The following is a 23,461-nucleotide window of genomic DNA, read 5'->3' on the forward strand; positions in this document are numbered from 1 at the left end:
TTCCTTTCCAACGAACATGTTGTTTCTCTTTCCGTATTTCTGTCGTTATAACACCTAGAAGCTCCTTATATTCCCACTCTTTATTTGGCCATTTGTCAAGTTCTTCCTCGACTCCAGTGACTATATTCGTTTGCATTAGCTAGCAGCAGCGCCGCCTGGCGGAAGTTGTCTATCTATATAGGGGGCTCGATTTCAATATTGACAGCCTCTTCGGTACGGTGCGGTTCACGATGGGAAAGGACGTAGGCTGAAACACGGACAGGACAGCGCATTATCCTGTCCATGTTCCTACCATATTTGGAGTAGTAGCTTAGCACAAAAAAAAAACCATGGGCACAAGAAAGACTGACAAGGACAAGCACTTGTGCTTGTCCGTCTTTCATGTGTCCGTGGTTTTTTTCGCGCTAAGCTACTACTTCAAATATGGACGATAAACTAGCCCAACAGTCTACTCTTCTAGTGTTCCAACCATCCCATCGTCTGAGCTGATTCACCACATTGTAGGGCGTGTTCATGATTGACCGATGACGCAGCTTTCCATCTCTTATATTTCACGCGGAGTGACCATTCCTTAAGAACATAATTTCCCGTGTCCTAACTATGTATAATGGCAGTTTCTTCTTTGCCGACACCTTGTCAGAAACGTTTCTTCTGGAATCATTCCATATGTCAATGTGTGTCACCTCAAGAGTGTAAATGGGCTTGCATTGTGCAGAAACTTCCTTTCATTCCATAATATCAACGTGTGCGGCAATGTAAACAACTTTAGGATTCACTAACTACAGTGATGGAACAAAGGACACCTCAAGCAGGAGAGATTCCTGGGCTGGAGCCTATATTGGAGGCTAGTTAACCAGTGGCTCAGCTTCCTATGCTTTTCCTTTCAAGGAAGCCTGCCCCATTCTTCTTTCGCCAGTTTTTGACCACTTCGTCCCACCTTCTTGTGAACATGTATCTTTTATAAGTAGAATTTTTGGAGTGATAATTATGAAAAGGGTTTAGTGAATCTAATTGATGGAGAAATTTTTTGGGTGATTTTTGAGAAAGCTTCATTTTGAAAGGGCTCATAGTTGATCACAACAATTTAATGAACCTTACCCTATTGAAATTCTGAAACAAACGTTCTTTGCTAAAAACTTAGTACCTCAGACCAGCCTGACTTTACCCTGAGCGGCAAGACTGAGACGCTGAACTATACGTGAGTTACGCCCCCTGGTGTAACAAAAATGTAAAGTATTTGAGGCTGTCATGTTGCTTAAATTACAAAATGTATGGTTTTAAACGAGCCAATCTTTTAACAATTCAAATGTACTTCCACGGGAACAATTCATACTGCGGAGCGGTGGGGAAATAAAGAATCATGGAATAAGCGAGAAGAAGAAGAAGAAGAAGAAGATGATGCTTGGTGAGCTTCTGTCGCTTTTCAGAGCAGCTGTTGTGCGGTCTGATCTTTTTTCGTCCCTGGTATTGTGGATAATACAAGTGCCCAGTCTTAAAAGTAGGATCCGACATTCGCAGTAGCTGCCAAGAGAAATCACGATTTTTCTGAGATTACAGCAATCCTTAAGTACTGCCTGCAATGCTGTACGCCAGTCGGCCCATTACCTGTAAACTTCCCGATTTCCTCTTTCCATATTCTCTGTCATATGCGTCGTGACCAGATAACGCCCTGTAGCGAGAAAGTTGAGAATTCCTGATATTACTTAGTTATTACTTAGGGTACCACAAAAAGAATGCAGCATTTTCGTGTCTGTTCTCCAGTGGCATCACGGGCACAGATGTACAGCTTTGACCATAAAATTCTTGCTGAATCATGACCGGTAATAAACTTGTGAGCTTTCTTGGTGGTAGGTGTCCCTTCTTGCAAACGTTTCCATGAAATAAAAACAGTGACAGTCATACGGCATGATTATTTTTACGTTTTGAACGAGAAGAAAGGGGGTTAACCAGGGGCCCGATATTTATTAATCATATCATAAGAAGGAAACAATAAAAAAACCTTGGTGTCTCTATTTGTTAGTTTCTTTTGATATGTTTTATATCATTTGAATACCATTTCAGAAGTAGTTACACACATTGAGGTAGACTAGTCCATTAGAGAAAAACGTAGCCCACAGTGTCGGCCCTTCATTTGTGTTCAGATTTTCTCAATTCTTTCTTCAGGTGATTATGACGGAAGAAAGTGAGCTGGAGCTTGATACTGAAGTTTCAAAACCAGAGCGTAAGTACGTAATATTTAGTATGTCAAATAATTGTGACTGGCAATTTTGCCATGATGTAGAAAGAAAACGCCCATCAAGAACTGAAAAAATTATTTCCTGAAAAATGCAACACGTTTCGGCCCCCAAATAGGAGCCACTTTTGTATCGTGTCTCTTCCCGATCAGACGGAATTTCTTAAAGCACTTGATTTCAGATACCTGAGTTGACTCATACATTTTGCACAGTACTTCAACCTACGTTATTCCCATGTGAAGGAGATATGTATCAGATGCAAAAAGAAAAGTAAATTGACTTTTTCTTGCTTCATCATTGGTGGCGCAAATAAACCGAGCTAGCTTATTGACACTTCTCCGCACTGTGATAACTTTTACTCTAATACTAATGGTAATAATTACTAAATTGTCAACATAAGTGTTATCAAGTTATGCCCGCTGCAGAATGGGGCCCTCTCCCAGCAGTCTCGTAAGCCCTTCGATGTCCAAGGTGACACTACACTTATGGCTGCCAACTTCTCAATTTCATCACACAAGCGAACTGTCTTGCGTCCACCGTTACACGCTTCCTGTTTCTTGGTACGCAATTTGTGACTCTATCAGACCACGGACTACGTCAAGGAAATGTTTGTAATCTTCTTGGCCCACCCCCATTTGTGCTCTAATCAGCCCCGACTTTGTCCTACAGCTGAACATTATGCTATACAAAACCGTAGCAGGCAGGCGAAGGGCCTTATTAAGAAGCAGTGCTCATCATTCCTTTATTTAATCCGACGGAGTAGAAGACTAAGTAAACAGAACAAATTTACAAGAAAAAGGAAGAGTGAAGACACTTTTAAGGGAAACTGTCACTGTGACGTCAACTATACATTTAAGTAAATTATTTTACACATGTATTTGACGCCATAGTTTCCGAGCCCATGGTCAAATAACAGTTTAATCATTTACTGGCGTGCCTCGAAAATGTCATCGGCCTGGCCCATTCTGAGAATGAGCATTCTGAGAATGAGCGTCAAAAGTTCACGGACCATATCATTAAAGAAAAAGGTCCACATTTCCGTCGTCTCTGCGTGCAGCCTGAGATTTGAGTTTCCAGCCTCAGCTATTGTTTGCAAGCCTACGACGTTCTTCAACTTTAATGATTACGGTCACGAACGACGAGTAAATTTAACGTTTGCTGAGATGTGGCCGCCCGTAAATGTTTAACGCTCACTCGGCATCTTAAGCGTCAATTTGCGTTTCTCTACATGACGCTATCTTTAGTTGTAACGACGTCATGATATAGCTTTTCCTTCCATGTAATGCATTTGCCATGCTGAAGTGTAACTTGCCGTGTTGAGACAGCTTACAAAAAGGTGTTTCTGTACTACTGGCAGCACCACCTCAAAAGGACAAACACGTCGCCATTTGCGAGTATTACGTTAGGCATACCGGCGAAGCTTATCAAGCACAAGTCCGTAGTGTTTTCTGAAACCTTTATGTAGATTTGCCTCCACATATCCGACTTGTGAACCAATGGCTGACCGCGCTCTACCACGTAAATTATTGTCATCTGCAACATTCACGAAGATTTCACGCAGCGACATTCACTTTGGTATTTTGGAGCTGCATTCGATCAAGCACAGATTAGGCAAAATAAGTTACCGCGCTTGCTGGTTGTGCAACACTTGGAAGATTTGCGAAGAAAAAGTAGGCCAAATTAACAGTTGCAGCCAATCTAACAGCAATGATATCACCAAATCGCCGGTTCTGTGATACTTTGAACGAAATGTGGTACACTAAGGTTTTGGATATTAGGCGCACGTGCGCCCCAAGATGCTCAGTTATTCAGACATATACCTCACTCGTGACAGTCGTGCGCGCCATCTTTTTCTTTCGCTGTTTCTGCAAGATATATTCGCGAAAACGTCATCTAATACGCTTTTGAAAGGGATTGAAATTCGTTGAAGTTCGCACAAAATGAAAAACTTCGCCATCAACAGACGTGTTTTCTTTCTTCCTGCATTTCTACACAACACTGATAGTCATTATCATAATCAAAGCGCCTCCAATTGGTGAATGAGAAAAAAAGCCTAATTCTCTTCAATTATGATACTACTGACGCAGTATTTACATTTTTGTGTCATCCCCACACTTACCACACTGCCCAACGCAGCGACAACTGCTAGTTTTACACGACAAAGTTTCGCGTCGACAAAATGACACCCTTAATTTACGCCATAGACAAAGGTCAATCAATGGTGTCAAAAGCATCCTGTCCGTGATACCGTCGCCAAATGCTCAAGTAAATCAGTTTGCCGTATCAGATCTAAATTGAAATAATATGTTTTTCTGATAAGCTAAATTGTTTATTTGCCTCTTTCCTTTACAGCTCAGCCTGAAGACGAGTAAGTTTTTAACGAGAAAGATAGCTTTCTCTATACCAGTGATGTGGCAGCGATAACTGTTTTGCTGTTGAACTGAGCCATAGTGTGCACTTCAGATTTACAAACTAAATACCATGGGTGGTCCAAAAACTCATTTCGTGACAGGCACATAAAAAATCAATACTTTTTTCACCTGGTAACCTTGTTTCAGTTGTAGCACTAATGCTTCTCGTGCTCTGAAGCTTATAGCATTGCACTCTGCTTGCGGGCAGCTTGCAATTATTGATCTCAGAAGCCACGATAAATTTATAATATCACCTACAGAGGGAAGTCAGAGCAGAAACAGCAACGCCAATGGTAACGGGCACCGCAGCCATGGCCTACTTGTATAGCGCCCGCCTCGGCTGCGGGCTCGATTCCCACTGCTGCCGGGAGCCCACTGGTTCTCAGCTGGGCAAAAGGTGCACCCGGCCTGACATTCGGCTTTCCTCATGGGTGACACGCTTGCGAAAGGAGCCTGCGCCTTAATATTCTTGTAGAAATCCTCCTGAGCATGAAATAAAGGGATTTTTGGGCCACTTCCATGGCGGTCGTTTCAAATATCTATATATGGGGACACCTTTGGGTTGTAGACAAGCACCCCTTTTCAAGCGTTGAGGCTCCATAATGGCCCAGCGCCAGGCCGGAAGCGCGATTGTGCGTATTTACTTGTAGATACTCGATTGTAGCACTCGCCACCCACAGCCACGGCAGATGCTCTTCAACCGGGCTGTCTGCACGTGGCTGGAAAACCAGGCGCTAAGAGACAATTCGTGAATCTCCATTGGGCCCCTTATTCGAGATGGGAACCGCCGCCCCTCTAGAGCCGAGCACTACTCCAGGGAACATATCTACCCCTTGGCGAAAACCGGTGTGTTTCCTGCTGCACGGTGATTTGAACGCGCTACCTCATACAACGCGCTACCTCATACAAGCGGTGACCTAGCTCTACCGCTAGGTCACCGCTGCGATACTTCGTTACCGTATCACTTGTTGTTCGCGCAATCTTCAGTGGCAATTGCGCGATCAGCCTTTGGTATTTACTGTACTATCTCCTCAGGCCTGACTGATTTACCATCATACAACGTGAGTAAGCAGTAATATTTAGTTCGCGTTGGTGACACCAACACATTTTATAAGTGCTTTTAAAGTAGTCATTAAATTTAAAGCACCTTGACTGAATGCATTTCGAGGTGAACAGGTGCAGCATACTTGACAAGGGTGCGAATATACAATAAATGGCATTGCATATATTTTACTTCCTTCCGTCTTTTTGTATTATATAAATATTGCTTTGTAAACCGCCACTGATGCGGCAGAAAGAAAACAGCATCAGGTCATTATTATAATGCACAATTTTTGCGCAGTTTTAAGAAACCGCTGATCATCATCGCCGCAGTTGTGTGCGCCGCCCTCCTCATCGCCATTATTGCTGGAGCATTTTGGACTATGTCAGGTATGGTCTGCACAGTATTCGCAGACTTTCTATCTTCCTACAAGAAAACTAATGTGATATGCGCTTGCAAGAAAATGTTTTATAGTTCAAACGACAGCATGTGCTGCTAAAAAAAGCAAACTTTTCTACGTTCAGTTACTTTGAAATGCAGACAAGGAACCAACACAGCTGCATACGTAAGGGCTCTTCGCAGGCTTTATAGAAGGCTACAGTGCTTGCCAAACGTTTAAGATATAAGTTTCCATATAGGCAATGTTGCCATTCAAAGACGCGGCGTAACTAGTGCTTTTTGCCTGCCGAACGTACAACTTAATGTTCACTCTCTGCTCCGTATTGGTGCCTATGACGTCACTTGCGTAGTGATCGTGAACAAGCCAAACATTGGGATTCTAAACACCCCTACAGCACCTGTTGGTTCACACGAAAACTCGTCGAAGTGCATATAAACCTGAGCACACAGAATTCGACTCCATAACACTCATTTCTCGAGCTTGAATAAAAATAACCGTCCATAAACTTCTCTAATAATCATTCTTGAATATTTTCATGTCATTTTCCTTTGTGTTTGAAGGCCATACTAGTGGCTAGCAAGGAGACGAACAGGCACTTAATTTTCCACGTTTTTATTAGTCATATCATAAGAAAAGAACAAACACTGACAACAAGGGCAACATAGTGGAAATTACTTGCGCTTAATTAATGAAGTAAAGAACCAATAAATTATTCGAAATGAAAGTGGGTGAAAAAACAACTTGCCGCAGGTGGGGAACGATCCCACAACTTTCGCACTTCGCGTGCGATGCTCTAACAATTGAGCTACAGCGGAGCCGTTTCCCCATCCCCTTTCTTGGCTATTTATGTGCCCCAGTAGAACCCTGGGAGTGTTAGCCAGCGCCACCACTCACAGACCTTTGCGGCGCATGTGGAACATTCTTTCTGCCGCAGGCGTCAGGAGAACACGTGATTATTTTGGGTGAAGGCAGCCGGTCAATAAACCAACACATGCTACCTAAAGGCATCAATGTTGCCGAATTCCAGGCCCTCGTCTTAACGGTCTCGAATCCGGCAACATCGAAATACAGCCGGCAACGTTAAAACACAGCCTCTCGTCCCCGGTACCATCGTCGCCTCTATCTTCAACCTCTTTTTCTCACCGAGTTGCAATCTCCGTTTCACAGACGCAGCGCGCTTTAGACCGCGTTACATTATTTGTATACATAGGCTTTTGTTAAATAACGCTTCCTAAATTTGGGTAGCACCTTTGTTAGTCTGCGTTCTTTGTCTCAGTCTGCTGGCACATCCCTTCCAAGATAAATGTTCAAGCTCATATTATGGACTATTAGTGCCTGTTGTATACTCATCAACATGACATTTATGGAGCCACCAACATACCAAAAGGAAACCAGATAAAGTCTTGGGACAGAAATTATCTACGCTTTCTTTCAATGCAGTCACCTGCCAAAAAACTCCATAAATGGAAACTCATTTCAAGGACATGCGTAATCTTGTACCAACATAACATAAAACAGGGGTCGCCTAATGTTTTCTAAACAGAGTCGCAACCTGGCGACATTGCCACGTTATTTTGCCAATTGATACCTTCCGCGCATAGGGCAAATCCGCATTTTTTTCGACAAGCGCAGCAATGATTACGATGCAGTCGCGCAAAATCGAGTCTGGGCAATACCACAGTTTTGACATCCGCGAGGTTAGATCCTTCAAACTTTATTTCGTGTTTGTGTTTCGGCGTTTCTGATGGTTCCCTTCATGGTGACTATATTAAATCAAAGCAACAGGGCATAACTGTTTTGCACAAGGCAGCGGGGATGTGAATTCACACATGCGTAAAGTGGAAAATTGTTCACCACTCCATAAATATGTAAAATTAGCGGCTCTGTCTTATAAAGCCAAGTCTAAGAAACGGCGCGGCCATCGAATAATAAAAATATTTGCAGCTGATGTGATCAAGTAAGATTTCTTTGCGACGTGAACAGACAACTCTAGTTATAATACAGGGGCCGATGAACCAGTTGAAGAAAAAGGAAGTGGCGAAGACGTCGCACCTGGTTCGTACCCAAGCGGAGGCAACTACAATCGTCCGACAAGACCTGCTGATGTCCTTCCCACCGTAGCGCCCAAAACACTCTCACCGCCACCACCATATACGACAGGTAACATCGGTTCAGCATCCGTACTGTAGTATGAAAAACCAGCGGGGCTGAAGATAAGTTTACGCTCTTTCTTTGGTTCGGCCTTAATAACTAATAACGCTTGGTTTTTCAAGGTATCCGTGAGATCAATCTTGTTACATCCGTTTTTGTGAGCGTTTGCCTGGAACAACAAGGTAATTTTTATTACAAGTTGACATCTTTTGTTGCGTAATTTTGAACATGTAAGTCACCGCTGGTTACATTATGTGTCTCACGAAACCTAATTCATGATTTTAATAGCTCTGCTCACGCTCTGCAAACTCTGTTTAGAAATAAAGAATTTACGTTTTACACTTTCTTTTCATGACGGATGGTTTTTCTTTTAATACGTGTGGTATTATAGGGAAGGTGAAGCACCGAGCCATTAATTGGGCTGTCGAACATCGTTCTTCTCTTTCCGCAGCTGTTAGCTGGACAGCGTGCATTGGTATTTAGAGAAGACTGGGATAGTTGCAGCTATGCACCAGATATAGTAAAAAATCAAATTCGCATAGCAATGTTACAGATAAAATTGGCTTCAAGAAGCCTTATATCGGAAGTCTGAGGGAGGCTGAAACTGCAAATGACAACGTTTCGAGAAAGGCGCGCAGTTCCGTGATTACGAAGCTGACTTCAAACCTTGAGCGACTACGGCAGGGCATGTATTTACTACACAAAAGTCTAGTTTCCTATGGCGTAGCTATATAGCAGAGGCTCTGTGAACCTTGAAGCTCGAAAGAAATGTCGACCTTTAACGAAAGTCATCAAGAAATCGACGTTTCTAACTCGAGAAATATACAAAATATGCAATACACCGCGTATACCGGTAACCACCGTCATGTCTAGCCACTGCGGGCACTAGACTTGACTTGTGGAAATGGGGAGTACCCACGTTGTCCTGAACATCTCGGAGGTCGCATTCTGGAATGAACGCCTAAACTTTTAACCGCCATCGTCTGCTGAGTGCGGTCGAAAGGTGCATAATAAAAGAGTAGTTAGGGGCTTTCTTTGCGCTACATTTGCGAGGTATACCTGTGTTAGCATTAGGCGATTATTCTCCATCATACAGTGTCACAGAAAGCCCACGCGAAAGTTTTGACGTTTGCCGCTGGTTATTGATACGTGAAGGAGTGTTGGCGAGCATGAACGATGAAGACAACGCCACTTGCCACGAATCACGCCTCGACAGTACCTCAACCTTTATCGCGAGAGAGAAGCACAGTAAGAGATGTACCCAGAGAAATACCAACGCGCCTTCAGGAAGTGTGCGAAATCTTCGCTTTGAACGTAGCTGCGGCTGAACGGCGACATTCGCGCAGCAAACGTGTATAGCCGAGTTGAACGTCATACGCACTTTGACAGTCGCGTTATTTAACGTTTTGCACGTTTAGGGCGAGCATCGGTGCCGTGTCCATAAGAGTCAAGACATCTGGTATAAGGAGCACACGTGAAGCTGAACGACGCTGCATGAAGAACAAAGAACACAATCTGCATTACCTATAAGCTTACACAAAATAACTGCGAGGTCTTATGGATATCAGTGATCAATAATTGTATGTTTTTAGGTCATCTGCGCAATTTCATAACATATACGTTTTTTTTTAATGATACTAGCTGAGTTTGGTGTAGGAAAGCTTTTCTCAGCACATCTGCTGACAAACGCTCTGCTGAGAGGCAGCCTTACCCACTCCTGAATGGCCACTGTCACTATGGAGGTATCCTATAATTAAGGAATTGCGGAATTCAGTGCCTGTAGTAAAAAGAAATACAATTAGGTCGGCATCAAGAAAGCAAGTGATCATGCGCTGCTTTAAGATTTGCATTCGCCGTTCTCATGCAGCCCGAATAACTTCACTAAACTCCAACAAGAAGAAGGAAAATGAAGGTCTCGATTTTTGTTAATCAAGATCCCGCAAATCCAACAGGCAATGAAGCCGGATAATACAAAGGAGTAATTGCCTTAGTTGAAATGGAGGTGTAGAAAATAATACAAGAGGGGGAAAACAAAAAATGAACTAAAATATTTGTTGTCGGAGGGCGACAAACCCCCAACTTCCGCATTACAAGTGCTTTGAACTACCGATTCTGCTAGGGCGGCGACCATCAATCCGTTCACTATCTTTCATATGTGTACTATATCCAGTCCTGGGCGTGTTAGCCAGGGCTAGTCAGGCCCATGGCGGGCGGCTGTGGAACACCCTTTATCCCTCAGCATTTCGTTTAATGCATTCCTTTCTAGATTATTTGATAAAGTTTCAGATATTGTGCGAAAATGTGATTAAACCCTCCATATTAATTTCAAATGCCGCCAGCGTGTGCCCAGATTTCATACGTAGCACGTTGGTTTCTCGCTCCCTATTTCTCGAAGTCCTGCTGCCTGCAGGCATCTTTCGTCATCACTCATGACATTTTCTTATTTCCATGTGGGATCAAAAAGCCTATCGGGAAGTCAAACGTACAGAAATTTAACAATTTGCTGGCATTGTTTGAGACCGCTTAAAACATTTTCTCTACGTGAAGTGCTGACGCAGTGCGTAGTCAGGCTCTATTCTTCTACGGGTTTCATGAAGGGCACTATTTTCTATGTGTTCCTTTTATTTCACCATTACGAAGAAACTTTTTGCAAATTTTGAGCCTCCGTGATAACGAAGCACACTAAAGGGGCCCTGAACCACTCCTCGCGCTAGGTTACAAAGGAAACACAGGCGTAGCATACGCGTAGCATACGTTCCTGTGAAGATCCCAGCCAAATTTTGCAGTCGTGCGTGGCGCGTAGAGCTCACAAGCGGAGCGCGAAGTCACCTTTTCTTCATGCACTCCTTTTTGAAACGATTTCTTACCCTCACCCGTTTCAAAGCTGCCCGCAGCTTGCATATGTCGTCATATGCAAGATTCTCTTAGACGGCTGCTGTTGACTGATTGCTGACGTCAATCAAAATGTGTGTTTAGACGAGTGCGCTTCTTCCGACTATAAATGTGCATATCTATTGACGCAATTTGAGAAACAGATTGAAGTTGGCGAAAATCTGCGTTTAGAATATTCATAACAATTTTCATAAAAAGCCGACTACGACCTGTTTACGCTCTTCACGGCTGCCAGCGTAGAAATTTGGCCACAGTGCTTATCGGTATCGTAACCTCCGGGTCTCGCTAATTTCAATTAGTTTTGAACAATGCACTAGTCTCGAACCTCGCTCAACTTAAGGCCATACCAAATGTACTCTTGCCAGCTCGCGCTTACTCCTTGGCGCTCCTCGCTAAACACCTTGGCTGACGTCGCTTCGCAATGAGATATTGTTGCGAGCGCTTGAAAGCCCTTCGTTTCGATGTGGCTACTATGCCCCGTTCAAGCTATTGCAGGACAATGCCGGTCCGCCCCACGTAGCACGGCCAGACTCGAGCACATGAGCGCGAGCGAGCCCTACAGCGATGTCGTGCACGCAGCAAACGTTGCGCGCATTTGCATGTAGTGGCATTGGCTACGTAGCGTAGAAAGCACGGCCTCCGCGGGCTACCGCGACGAGGCTGTTTGCTGAGCTCGCTGCGGTCCCCTGAGGATTACCACGTGCTCTGTGGTCTCTGTGAGTGACATGGCTCCAGACAAATTCAAATGCTGAGTACATGCTGAGGTGGCCCAAACACCAACATCGACTGGAACAGGTCTGATGTTGGTGCTCCGCCATTTGCTCATCTACTAGGTGTGTCGTCATTATTGTCAAAGCTCGTTACGTTAGAAATCTATTCAGCGTGAGTCCGCAGTGCGGGATTGATCACTTATTTATGGGGGTGCTGCCGGCGTAGTCGCACGAGCGAGCATAAAGACGACGTTTCGTTTGACCATCAGAAATTGTGTAATTGCCGCAGAGATAAGTGCGAAAGAAAATGCTACTAGAGAATTGTGCTACTTGTAACTCGATGCGATAAAACAGAGCCGCACGTTGTTATCTAGTACACTGTAGCACAGCATAAATGAGACACACTGAACTCAACATTACGTTAACGGATATTCTTCGAGGTGGTTCACCGTTAGTGCCAAAATCAGAGGGGAAGCTGTCTGCTCCTGAAGAGTCAGAGAAGATGAATAAAAGTGATCAGGGCGAAGAAGAGCAGAATTCTAGAAAGCAGGAGATCAAATAGTAGACGATACTCGTCTCTCTACAGATATATCTCACTGAATCACTTTAGGAACGCAGCATTTTGGCTCAGCTTCCGAAGCGAACACGTGGGTGGCATCCTTCGTTGACCTAACGTTATGACCGAGCACTCCTTTAACCGCTATCAAGTGCAAAGTGAGCCAGCGAAGGAACTTCCCGGTATGTCACCACTGCCAACCTCGTCGAAGTGGTGCTGGAAATAGTTTCAATGAGTCGCGAAGAACTTCTACAGACAAGATTCGTTGAAGTGGACGTGCAGCTGCATGAGCTTGTGCATTTGGTCCTGGAGCCTATGCACCGATGCACCATTGAGCAGGATACATCGGTAGGCGTACGCCCTATTTTGAATGTCATCTAGCAGCAGCAACGACAGATGACGCATCAGAGTGAACTTATGCAACTCTGCTCATCTTGCATAACCTCTAACAGAACATTAAAGAACCAGATATATTCGAGCAAAGCTCAGCGAGTCCCAACTGATGGCTTTGGTCTTGCGAATATACATGTGAGAGAAATAGATAGCTCTCTGACGGTGAGCAGATTCTGAACATGCATCGCTACCTCAGTGTCATCGCTAGTAAGTGGTTTGACGTGCAGTTTTTGAATAAGCTACTAGCTTGTTGGAGCAATCGCTAAATAAATTCTGGCGGCTTTTCCTCACAACGCTGTTGAAAGTTGGAACGTGGCTCTGCTCTTTACATACCAATGTGGTTTTTATTAAAGTAATGACTCAAAAGACGCAGTTGTATAAATCGAAACCAATGCTTCCATCGCCGGTAGCTATGGCTTAAATTACATGAAAACTGCGTCTATATAACGAAAGCAAGTTCATATAAGAGCACCAGGGACATTTGAAGACCTACAGTGCATAGAGTTATTGTTACCAACAACGTAACTGGCGCAAGAGCAAGCGGACAGCAGAACCGTACCTGTTGTTAATTTACGTGAGCTGAAAGCGAAATTTGGGTTGGGCGCCTATCAACGAGTGGTTCCTCTACCCAGCCCATCATACAGCGTAAAAGAAAGTTCATATCACCATACAAATTTTGTCGAGAGGAGCGGTCAACGCTCTGCACTGAAGTATCTGACTGTACTTCAACTGTCACCGTGAAAACAAATCATTGTCTATGACAAGTCCCAAATGATAGGTTTGTATAATACGTTTGCGTAGTGCCCACTTATTGCTTCACCTCCATGTCAACGTCGATGACATTGAAATGAAAGCCCTCGTCAACAGTGGTGCCTCTGTGTCCATAATGAATAAGAGTCATGTGGACGCCAGCCACCTGCATGCTGGCAGGACCCTGCAGGTCCAAGGATACGTTGGGACTGTGACCTCACGCAATGAGTGGGCATGTAAATTTGTTGAATTTCAAGGTCGCAGCATTAAGGCAGACGCGTTCGTTTGCCGGATGCAACTTATGACTTCCTGTTATCCTGCCCTGATAGACAATGTTAAAGACGAACATCTGGGACAAGTTCCTGATTGAAAACAACATAAATGAATGAGCTAGAGGTACCTAGACGACTAAAATACATTTGCCCTGAGGATTACATAAAGAAATAGCCGGAGCCTTTCTGCGTAGGGTACTACACTCCAGCAATGGAGTAGTGTGTGGTTGCTTTCGGCGTTGCAGACTAAGCTGTGGTTCGAAGAACTCCGTATGATATGCCGCAAGAAAGGAAGATATCGTTGAAAAAAAAGCTTGGATCTGGATTGGTATTGTGACGGCCTAACCACGACGGAACTCTGTTCTTTCGGGACAACAGCATCGACCCCGACTGCGCAGTACCTATTGAATATAAGCAGCGTGCCATCTGACGCGCACTTCAGTGGGCATGGTCAAGCGGCAACAGCGATGAGGTCGCTCAATCCAGTTTGCTTCTTTGTACAGGTTCGTTCATGTTCTCTTTATTCTAAATGAACCAGCAATCGATGTTTGCGGCCCGTGCCGTGCCCACAAGCTTTGATCACGATTGTTGCTGACTGAACTTCTGTAGCAGAGTTGCTAATTTGTTCCAGCGACATAGAACTTGATCCTGGGCCTCCTAAATTAGACCCTAACGAGAACAGAGACATAATAGGTGAATTAGCCACTCTCACTAACACTATGAAATCTAGTCACGCCAAAATAATGGCCTCGCATAACGAGGTCAAAGCTAACCAGAAGCTTCTACAAGACCGTGTTAACAATCTGAGTGTTGGACTGTCAGCCGTAGAGGATAAAGTCAGCGCAATAAAATAACTTTGCGATGATCCCGGCATATATCGTGTCGATTCAGACGCCATCAGAGGCGAAAATGTCACCTTCCAGCGACGTTTCGATAACTATGAAGATCAATCACGTAGATTTACCGAGGGGTTCTACGGTATAGCTGACATTCCGAATGAAACGTGGGCGACCTCTGAAGAAATACTGCGTAAAGTTCTTCGAGACAATTTTGCATTGCAACTTCCCCTAGAAGCTATCGCACGCGCACATCGTTAGTGCACTTATCTTTTAAACAGAAACTGCCCGCTTATCGTACAACTTTATTTTTTCAAGCTCAAAGATTTAGTATTTTCTAAAAAATGTAAACTCAAGGGGACTCGAAATACTGTGCACAATTACTTCTGGAAAGCTACTAGGCTTTCGCGCAGCAAACCAACTGATTTCGGTAAGAAAAGCGGACAGAGATTTGCTGTAAAACACAATAAGATCTGTTTAAACAAACAATGTTAGGTGTACTGTTCACTCACAGACAGGACTTGTGAAATCGAAGCACAGAATACCAGGGCTGTGTGCGGTGGGCCTCATGCCTCTTCAGCTCAAGCTTCTAGCTCTGCCTAGCTACCCGCGGCCACTGAGGTGAAACGTAGCCGTGACTTTCCTTTTCTTTTTTGAGATATAAGAAGTATCATTTAAAAAACGCAACGCCCTTTGCTCACTGATTGATACTTGCGCTGATGTCGTCGTGGCTGTCTGCCAAGATAAACAGCTGCGGGCTCGTTACTTCATTTCATTTTTACATCGACTACATTTTAGGTGGAAGAACCCCCAGCATGGTTTCAGAAAATCATGAATGAAACCCTGAAACCATGCTTGGGTACTTTCTCTAACGTTTACATTGATATCGTTGTTTACTGAATAAGAAAGGAGGAACATCAGAAACACATTTCGCAGATTCTGCGTGCTCTCAGTCTTGCGCATCTGTAAGTGAGCTTTAAAAAAAGTGCCCTCCTCTAAGAAATGCAGTGCTGCTGGATAGGGTTTGTGACGTGGCTGCGACAATTCCTGGCGCGGAACGCTGCCAGTCGCATAATACTTAGCCATCGCGCTTACGTTTTATGGAATTTTTGTGAATTACCTGTGACAGCTAGCATAATCCTTCTCCTTGATCTGGATTACTGGAAGAGGCGGACATTGCTAGCACGACTAATCAAAACAAATATTCGACGAATTTAAATATACACAAATTAACTTCCTAACTAATTGATTTCTCACACGTATTGCAATTTACGAATGACAAAGGAGAAATGAAAAAATTTGACAACTGGTGGAGCCGTATCATGTGCGCTCACTGCGTGTTTTATGAGGCCTAGCCAGGCATTCCAGGTCCTTCATCAGAGACTACGCCATTAAGACACGTCTCGCACATTTGACGCAGAAAGGTATACCGCACTGCTTGGATGATGGGTGTGAAGTCGCCTAATGTGAACTGGTGAGCATATATTATCGCCGGACCCTATCCTACGGATACAGGACTTGTCCTTACGGATTGTGCTCAATACAGATGCGTCACAGAGGGCGATCATCCTTAACTATTATGGAATCATTTTAAATAGCCTGTTGTAGATAACATAATTCTAGTCCTTGAGCTGGATAAATGAAACAGGCAGAAATGATTTGCATGAAAAAATAGAAACACATGTTTAACTAATTAACAAAACACACTAATTATCTTTTCGGTCAGTTACTAGACGGCATATATTGAAAATTGTAGCCGGTGAGTTTGCTAGGCGTATCCACTAGGAATTATTTTCCAGAGTGACACCAGTTTCAAGACATGTGCCGTCAAACTTGCCATAAAAATGCACTGTTGTTCCACTTAATTTTTTAGCAAACGCTCTTTTATGCATTTAAGCACGAAAGTAACTGGAATGCCAATGTATTTCGTTCCACACTTTGGGAAATATCTGGAGACTACTGTCAACCTGGCAAATTTATTTTAAGTTGCTGTCGTGCGCACGCTCAGTGGCTACAATTCGTGAATTTCAATATGTGCCGTAAAGTACTTAATTAGGAAGTTAATTAGTTCCTTTCCGTTAAATACTTGAATATTTGTTTCACTTTGTCGTCCTAACGATGTCCACCTCTTCGAATAATCCAGGTCAAGGACAAAAACTATGTTACCAGCCAAAGACATTTTCTCAATTCCATAAAAACCAAAAAATTAGGACTCCTCTGTATTATGCGACTGGTGAAGATCTGTACAAGAAATCGTCGGAGCCGCACCCCCAAAGCATTATGTAGTCGGGTACTACGCCTATACACTGAAGCCAGCTGCCAGCTGAAATCAACTACTCTACGACAAAAAAACAAGCGTTAGCGTTCTTGAAAGTTGTTCAGTATTTTCGAACTAACATAGAAGGCACGAACTTTAATATCTTCGTAGAGTGCCAGGCATTGTTTCACCTTTTTGGCATGACACAACCAAGAAGATGCATCGCTATATATCGGTGAATTATCTCCATAAGTTTGATTTCGCCCTTTCCGATCACCCCGGTCTTCTACTCACCATTGCGGATGCACTTTCCAGGTTACTGGTGCCGAACTCATTTGACTGTCCTGATGGATTTAATCACATCAACATCTGGGAGGGTACAAAGGAAGTGAAGTTTCTCAATTGGAATTATCATGTTTCAGCCACAATGGTTTCAGGTGGGCTACAATGGTTTCAGCCACAAAGAATCAGGTGGACATGATGGTTTCTGGCACATGTATAATAAACTGACCAAGAGATTTACGTGGCCAGGTGTGGGAGATGATACCAGAACCCACGTCACAACATGCCATCTGTGCCAAACGAATGAAGTCAAGTTCAGGTAGCCCACAGTAGAATGATAGCTACATAGAATTCAATTTTACTGTACCGTTTGAAGTAGTTCATTTGGGTTTCGTGGAGCTCGGACAGAAAAGGGAAGGCGTCAGTAAAACGCATGTTTTCTTGCTGGCTACTGTTCACTGCACAACAATGGTTATGGTCAGGGGCGGGAAAAGAAGACGTAAATAGTGTCATCGCTCTAGTGAAGGCTGGGTGTTTTTGAGACACGAAGGCCTGAGCGTATGATAATGGGCCTGCTTTTAGGAGAAAAATCTTGCAAAGTGAGCGGGATATTAAGGAATGATAATGTAGTTTTGATCCCAATATCGCCCACTTGCTGGGTGTAGTCCTCTTTGTTTCAGAGACTGTGCCGATGCTTTCAACGCATTGCGAAGTGGGCCTTCTTGATAACCTAAAGCTTTCAGAAAGAAAGAAAAGTGTGAAACAAGTGACATATCAAAATTGAATGAAAAAAAACTGAGCAGAAGACACACAAGCGACATACCGGACATGCAACCTGGTGACCACGTTCTAGTTCGTAAAGTAATTGGGACTTGCAATGACAAGTTCTGTGAACCCTTTCAAATAATCAAGACTCCCTCGCAGCGTGCCATCCTGGAGACCACCTGGTACTTGGTAGTCTCTGTGCAAACAGAGTACACGCCCATCAGTAATCTGTTCAAGTATTGCACAAAGAGGCGTGAGCAATAAAGTCCGGCGGAGTGACACAGTCTGCTCCTGAAAAGTCAGAGATGATCAAGAGCAATCAGGAAAAAGAAGAGGATTTAAGGTAGTAGGAGAATAAATGGCGCACGGCACCCGTCTTTCTACAGCGAATCACTTTACGAACGATACAAGGAGTAGGGCAGTCTACGTGTATATTCAAAAACAGTTAAAATCATCCACAGTAATGTTCAACAGTCGGAGCGATGTCAGCACGCCCCTCTCCGCCATAGTCCTCGCAATGCATGGTATTAAAGAAACAGCAGGAACAACGTGAAGAGGATCAAAGGCCATATTTTTTTTTTACCAGTAACACCGTTTTTCTAGAACGCATTGAATAACCTTTTGCTGCAAAGTGAGTCTGAAATAGCCTATTTTAGCATTCATCCACTTCGATAAGAAGTGTTTTAGCGCCGCTTTAAATACTAGGAGCAGGGGCACTCAGACAGAAGCCTTCACTGCAGCTGGGTGAATATTCCTGCGTTAGTGAAGCACTGGAAGGAACGCATGATATTTTGCTCTCATGGCGCACATGCTAGCTTCCATCTTTCATACATATGTTTGGCCTATGTGCTTGTCCTACTCCCTTGTGCTTCATTTCCAGATTAGTGTTCACCATGCACACCGTCCATTTAGTTGTCAATCGCTTACAGAGTGTTGGTATGATTCTGAAAAGTGCCTTGTTCGAATTTCGTGCAAGCTGGCATCTGTTAGAAAGTCTCTGACTCTGGGTGTTCTTGGTTACAAGGGGCAAGCAGTTTGTTCCTTCCACTGTCAATAGCGGCTATGAGCATGAATGTGGTTGACTTTCCTGTTCCCAGCAAAAATTGTCTATGCCATCGCACAAGGCCACATGACGTCAGGGATAACTCGCACAACGCTGGAATGGCTTAATCAGCTGTGTTGAAAAATGGGCATTAGCATACTTATGCAAATGTAGATGCAATGCAGTGTATGAGGGAATGAGATGCCACGAATACTTTCTCTTCAGAAACGCTAGTCCGCAATACAGTCGCGGAAGTTAACGAATAGGCTGCAACTAATACGTAAGGAATGGTCTGAATGTGTCGGCTCCAAAAACCTACTTGAAACATTGAACGATAGCTTCGGGCATTTCTAGATAAATAAGTGGTCTTTAAGGTTGTTCAGCTGAAAACGGGAGCTCATATAATCGCCACATGGAATATGAGATTCAGGCTGACGGTCGCAACATTTGTTTTTGGGGAATATGTGACTCTAGACTCGCTTTAAACTGAAGCATGCTTGCAAAGTCCGCAGTGCAGGACGTGAGCTGAACAATTGAAACGCACATGAAAAAAACAAAGCAATAAATACTAACACCAGTAGGCACGTACTACATTGCGCTACAAGTACGCGCTATACAGAGTTACATAGGTTTTGTGAAGGCTACAAATATAAAATACGTAAAGATACTTCAGCAGGACTACGCGTTTATGTGTATACCATGGTGTGCCTACAGGTACATTGTTGTGCAGCTATTCTTCTTAATTATTTCAGGAACCAAGCGGCCGAAAGAAAAAGTCACCGCCCACAAGCGTCTCCCGTCATCGAAAGGGCCTTCAACAACTACCCCGGCAGCCGTCTACAAGAGGACAACGCCTACCATTCCTAAGACGCCCAGTACGACAGTACCGACCCCGACAACGACCTTGCCACCCACCACGACCACAAGTGGGGCAATATTCATTTCCTCCTTTTTCATTTGTACGTCAAAACACACCGTGACTTTTAACAAACAACAAGACGAACCCGGTCATTCTTCGCGAGCAGTCTTAACAAAGGAACTTAATCTGTATTTTGTAAAATTAGCTAGCGAAATTGATGCACAGTATTCTTTGCCATATGCTTTTGCGCTGTTAGTAAATGTCACTTCTCAGAAATTTATTTCAACCAAATACAGCAAGGTTGCGTACGCATACGAAAGCTCTCACACATGGAAACTGCACAACCCTTTGTACTTAGAAAAATCTACCAGAAATGCTTCTAGGTGGGCTTTCACATGACATAGGAGGATCCTTTTTCTGATAAGGGTTCTTTGGAACGACAGATATCAAGATCCCTCTACGGCGTTAAAGGAGTTTCCTGTATGCTGCCTTTCTTCTGAAAATTTGACAAAAAGCAATGTTATCTCAATACTGCAAGGGCTCCCTGAAACAGTTTGGTACTTAACAGCGATGCAATTTGTGTGGCAGCCAACGTTCAGGGCAGCGATACCCTCAAACCGCACCATTAACAGACACAGTTATGCTTGCCATCATCGTTTCACACGGGCTTTCGACAGCTTCGATACCGTATAAATTCGCCCAGACCAGGCTTAAACGGGGCAGCATGATCTTTTCAGTGTTCGGAATCATCCTGCGTCTCTTTATCTCATCGTTTGTTGTCTGTTCAAGCCAGTGTGTCCTATTAACGTGCTCATAGTTGCAGAGCGGGAACGCCAAATCCAGGAATGAGTGCGTTCTGGAGCAGCTTATTCCGCTTACAGGATAGAATAATCGGCTGGGCCAAACACTGTTTGCGCTCCATTGACGAGCCGAATAAGTCTTTGCAGTGAAGCTGACTGCTTGTTGCTGGCATCTGAGGATACCCTTTTAGAAATCCGTAATGAATGACAGTTCCGCAAATGCCTGAACAGAAGTGTGAGCAAAGGGACAGTTCTAAAGACGTTCATCTTGAAATGGTTGAATGCTGTGACAAGGCTCAAAGTATTGAACCATGTCTTTTTCCTTTTATTGTGCAACATTTCTTTCCTAGCCCTACCAGTTCTTGGTCTTTACGTCGGAATTTTCATTGGTTGATCCTAAAGTTAGTGCAGTCTAAGAAAAGCCAGCACCATACTCCTGCCAGAACAAGATGAAAAATTTGTGCCCTAAAGAAAATTCATAAAAGGCGTCAATGTTCATGGAATCGCGACTCTTCGTGAGAAGCAGCTTTGTATAAAGACTGCTTTATACAAACAGTTTCGTATATATATTGAGGGTCTACTCGCTTTCCTCGGGTTGACTGCGGCATAAACCAGGATCGCTCGCAGTTTTCCAGACGAGAACCTGGCCTGCAGAGAAAAAAGCCGCAGCACGGCTTGTTGAACCGCAGCGACATTTGCGGACTTCCAGCAAAATGGAAGCGATAGCACGGGCGAGGTGATGGCAGTGGGCGAGGCGAGAAACGAGCCGCTCGCGAAAGAGTACTGAGAAGAAAGAGGCATCCAGGACGAAACTTTTGCGAACGGCTCTAGACGAGGAAAAAAAAAGGAGAAAAGCCGGTGATTCATTGTGTGGCAGTATTCTACATGAAAGTTGCGAAAATAATTATTGTATTCGAGTTCTTGTGGTCCGGGGCAGATGTGCATTGCAATCATGCCAAACAGATTGCGTCAAAATGCTCTGTCGAGCCATTGCTCTGTGACTGGTAGCTAGACGCTTTTTCATGAATTGAGGTTGAGGTGCATAGAACTTCAGCACGAATAGAAGAAAAAGCTTTGCCACTGTAGCTGAGGAGAACACGTTGAGCTCCGTTGCATAAGGATATGTTTCACACAAAGAAATAGCGCTTTCAGGAGTTGTGCCAGATTGGAGAGAAGCTGTCTCCGCGTAGCGAGCCAGGTGGCCAACAACTGTCACAATCCAATAATTGTCATTGTAGGCGAAAGGAAGGGGTCCATACAAGTCGATTCCAATGACCTCGACCGGCGAAGCAGGATAAGGGAGACGTCATGGGAGCCAGTGGCAGAAGAGGTGGGCCTTTGCGGCGTTGGAGCGCACGCAAGAGGCGACATACTTCACAACGGCTGAAGACAGGCCAGGAAAGGAACAGGGACTTCGTATTCCATTGTACGTCTCGGCATATTCGAGATGACCAGCTCTCGGATCTTCACGAAAGGCTCTAAGAGCATGGCGGGAAACCATTGTGAATGTAGCGCTATAAATATCCATAATGAAGTTTCAAATGCTTGTAGTCGACGAAGTCGGGCGTTCCGGGGGAAAGAGGAATCTTGCATGCGTTCAAAATTTATTCCGCAGTGCGTGTGGGCAGGTCAGTGATAAATAAGGATGAAAGTGTGGTCGGGGCCTAGCGAGTCCAACGTTGTGACAGGTGAGACGTTGTGACAGTCTAACGTTGTGACAGGTGTGACTACCCGCTGCATAGGCTGCTGCGTGAAGGCGATCGTGAGTGATCAGGTGTCGGAAGAGGACAGCGAGGAAGAGCATTGGCGTTCTTGTGCTTCTTTTCACACACCTCAAAGGTACACCAAAGTCGCACGTACCTTGGTCATATCAAATTTCTTCTCGCTCCTCATTTCTTCCCATTCAAAGCAAACGGTGTTTCCTAGGTAAATCCATCAAAAGCTAAATAAAGAATACGTTGCCTAAGTATTTTCCTCTCAAAAGACGTTCCTTATTTTTGGTCCGAGGTAATTAATCAGCCTAGTCTACCTCGTAGGAACTTCGTCCAACCTTCTGGCTGTGAGCTTAGAAGTTTTCCCTTCGGTTTTCTTCCAGCTAAATTTTCTCAGCGCCAGTTGTTTTTCCATCTGGTTCTTGTCCATGCTTTGTTCCTTTTCTTTAATAACCACCTCGTCATTGCCTTGGAATGATTCGGCTTTTATTTATGGGGCTAGGCATGGTGCAAGCGCCGTCTGTTTATAGTGAGCGAACTGTACCCGCAGTAAAAGGTCTATACGGGAGGAAATATGCCACCACTAAACTAGTGCTAGACACTCGCTCATGGTGAACAAATAATTTTGTTCGACTGGAGACAAATATGGCTGGCATAGGTAATCACGCGGTCTTTCTCTCGCTCACAGTTGGATAAGGAGGCCCCGTTTTTGCGACCACCGACGAACGTGTGGACATCCATAGGCGATCCCTACGAGTGGCCGGCTCAATGTAACTCAGAATGTTTCAAGGTGCACAAGCTTTTAAAACACAATCCCACGTTGAAGGACTCAAGAACATGAAACAGGAAACACGGGACGGGCAGTAATATAGACCTAGCGTTTTCTGCAAAATTTTACACAGGCTGGCGAAAGCATGCGAACGCAGGTCCACAGCGCACCGGACCTCCTTCTCACATGTCGGAACAGGAAAAATTATACGCAACACCAATTTTATCTCAGTCAAGATGCACACCGAAGAGTCAATATGAACGCCATGGACTGTCACTTAGTGGCGCCCGAATTGACATGTAGAAGAATTAGGCAGAAGATCAGCGTT

At 44.2% G+C, this 23,461-nt stretch overlaps 1 protein-coding gene across 3 annotated transcripts in view; it reads left to right on the forward strand.

Moving 5' to 3' along the window:
• Positions 1-1,382: 1,382 nt before the first annotated feature.
• Positions 1,383-23,461, forward strand: part of LOC135921200 (uncharacterized) — a 51,197-nt gene continuing 29,118 nt past the window's right edge. The window contains exons 1-6 of one of the 3 annotated variants that reach the window (XM_070523631.1): positions 1,383-1,405; positions 2,164-2,221; positions 4,587-4,602; positions 5,988-6,076; positions 8,092-8,247; positions 19,746-19,919. In XM_070523631.1, coding sequence (XP_070379732.1) covers positions 2,170-2,221; positions 4,587-4,602; positions 5,988-6,076; positions 8,092-8,247; positions 19,746-19,919 — 487 coding nt within the window. In that variant the 5' untranslated portion in view covers positions 1,383-1,405; positions 2,164-2,169. Of the gene's footprint in view, positions 1,406-1,500; positions 1,608-2,163; positions 2,226-4,586; positions 4,603-5,987; positions 6,077-8,091; positions 8,248-19,745; positions 19,920-23,461 lie in introns of those variants that run through there. The other 2 variants (XM_065455516.1, XM_065455524.1) reach the window with 2 other exon arrangements.

Source organism: Dermacentor albipictus, chromosome 8, assembly GCF_038994185.2.
Source record: "Dermacentor albipictus isolate Rhodes 1998 colony chromosome 8, USDA_Dalb.pri_finalv2, whole genome shotgun sequence".
Classification (NCBI taxonomy): Eukaryota; Metazoa; Arthropoda; class Arachnida; order Ixodida; family Ixodidae; genus Dermacentor; species Dermacentor albipictus.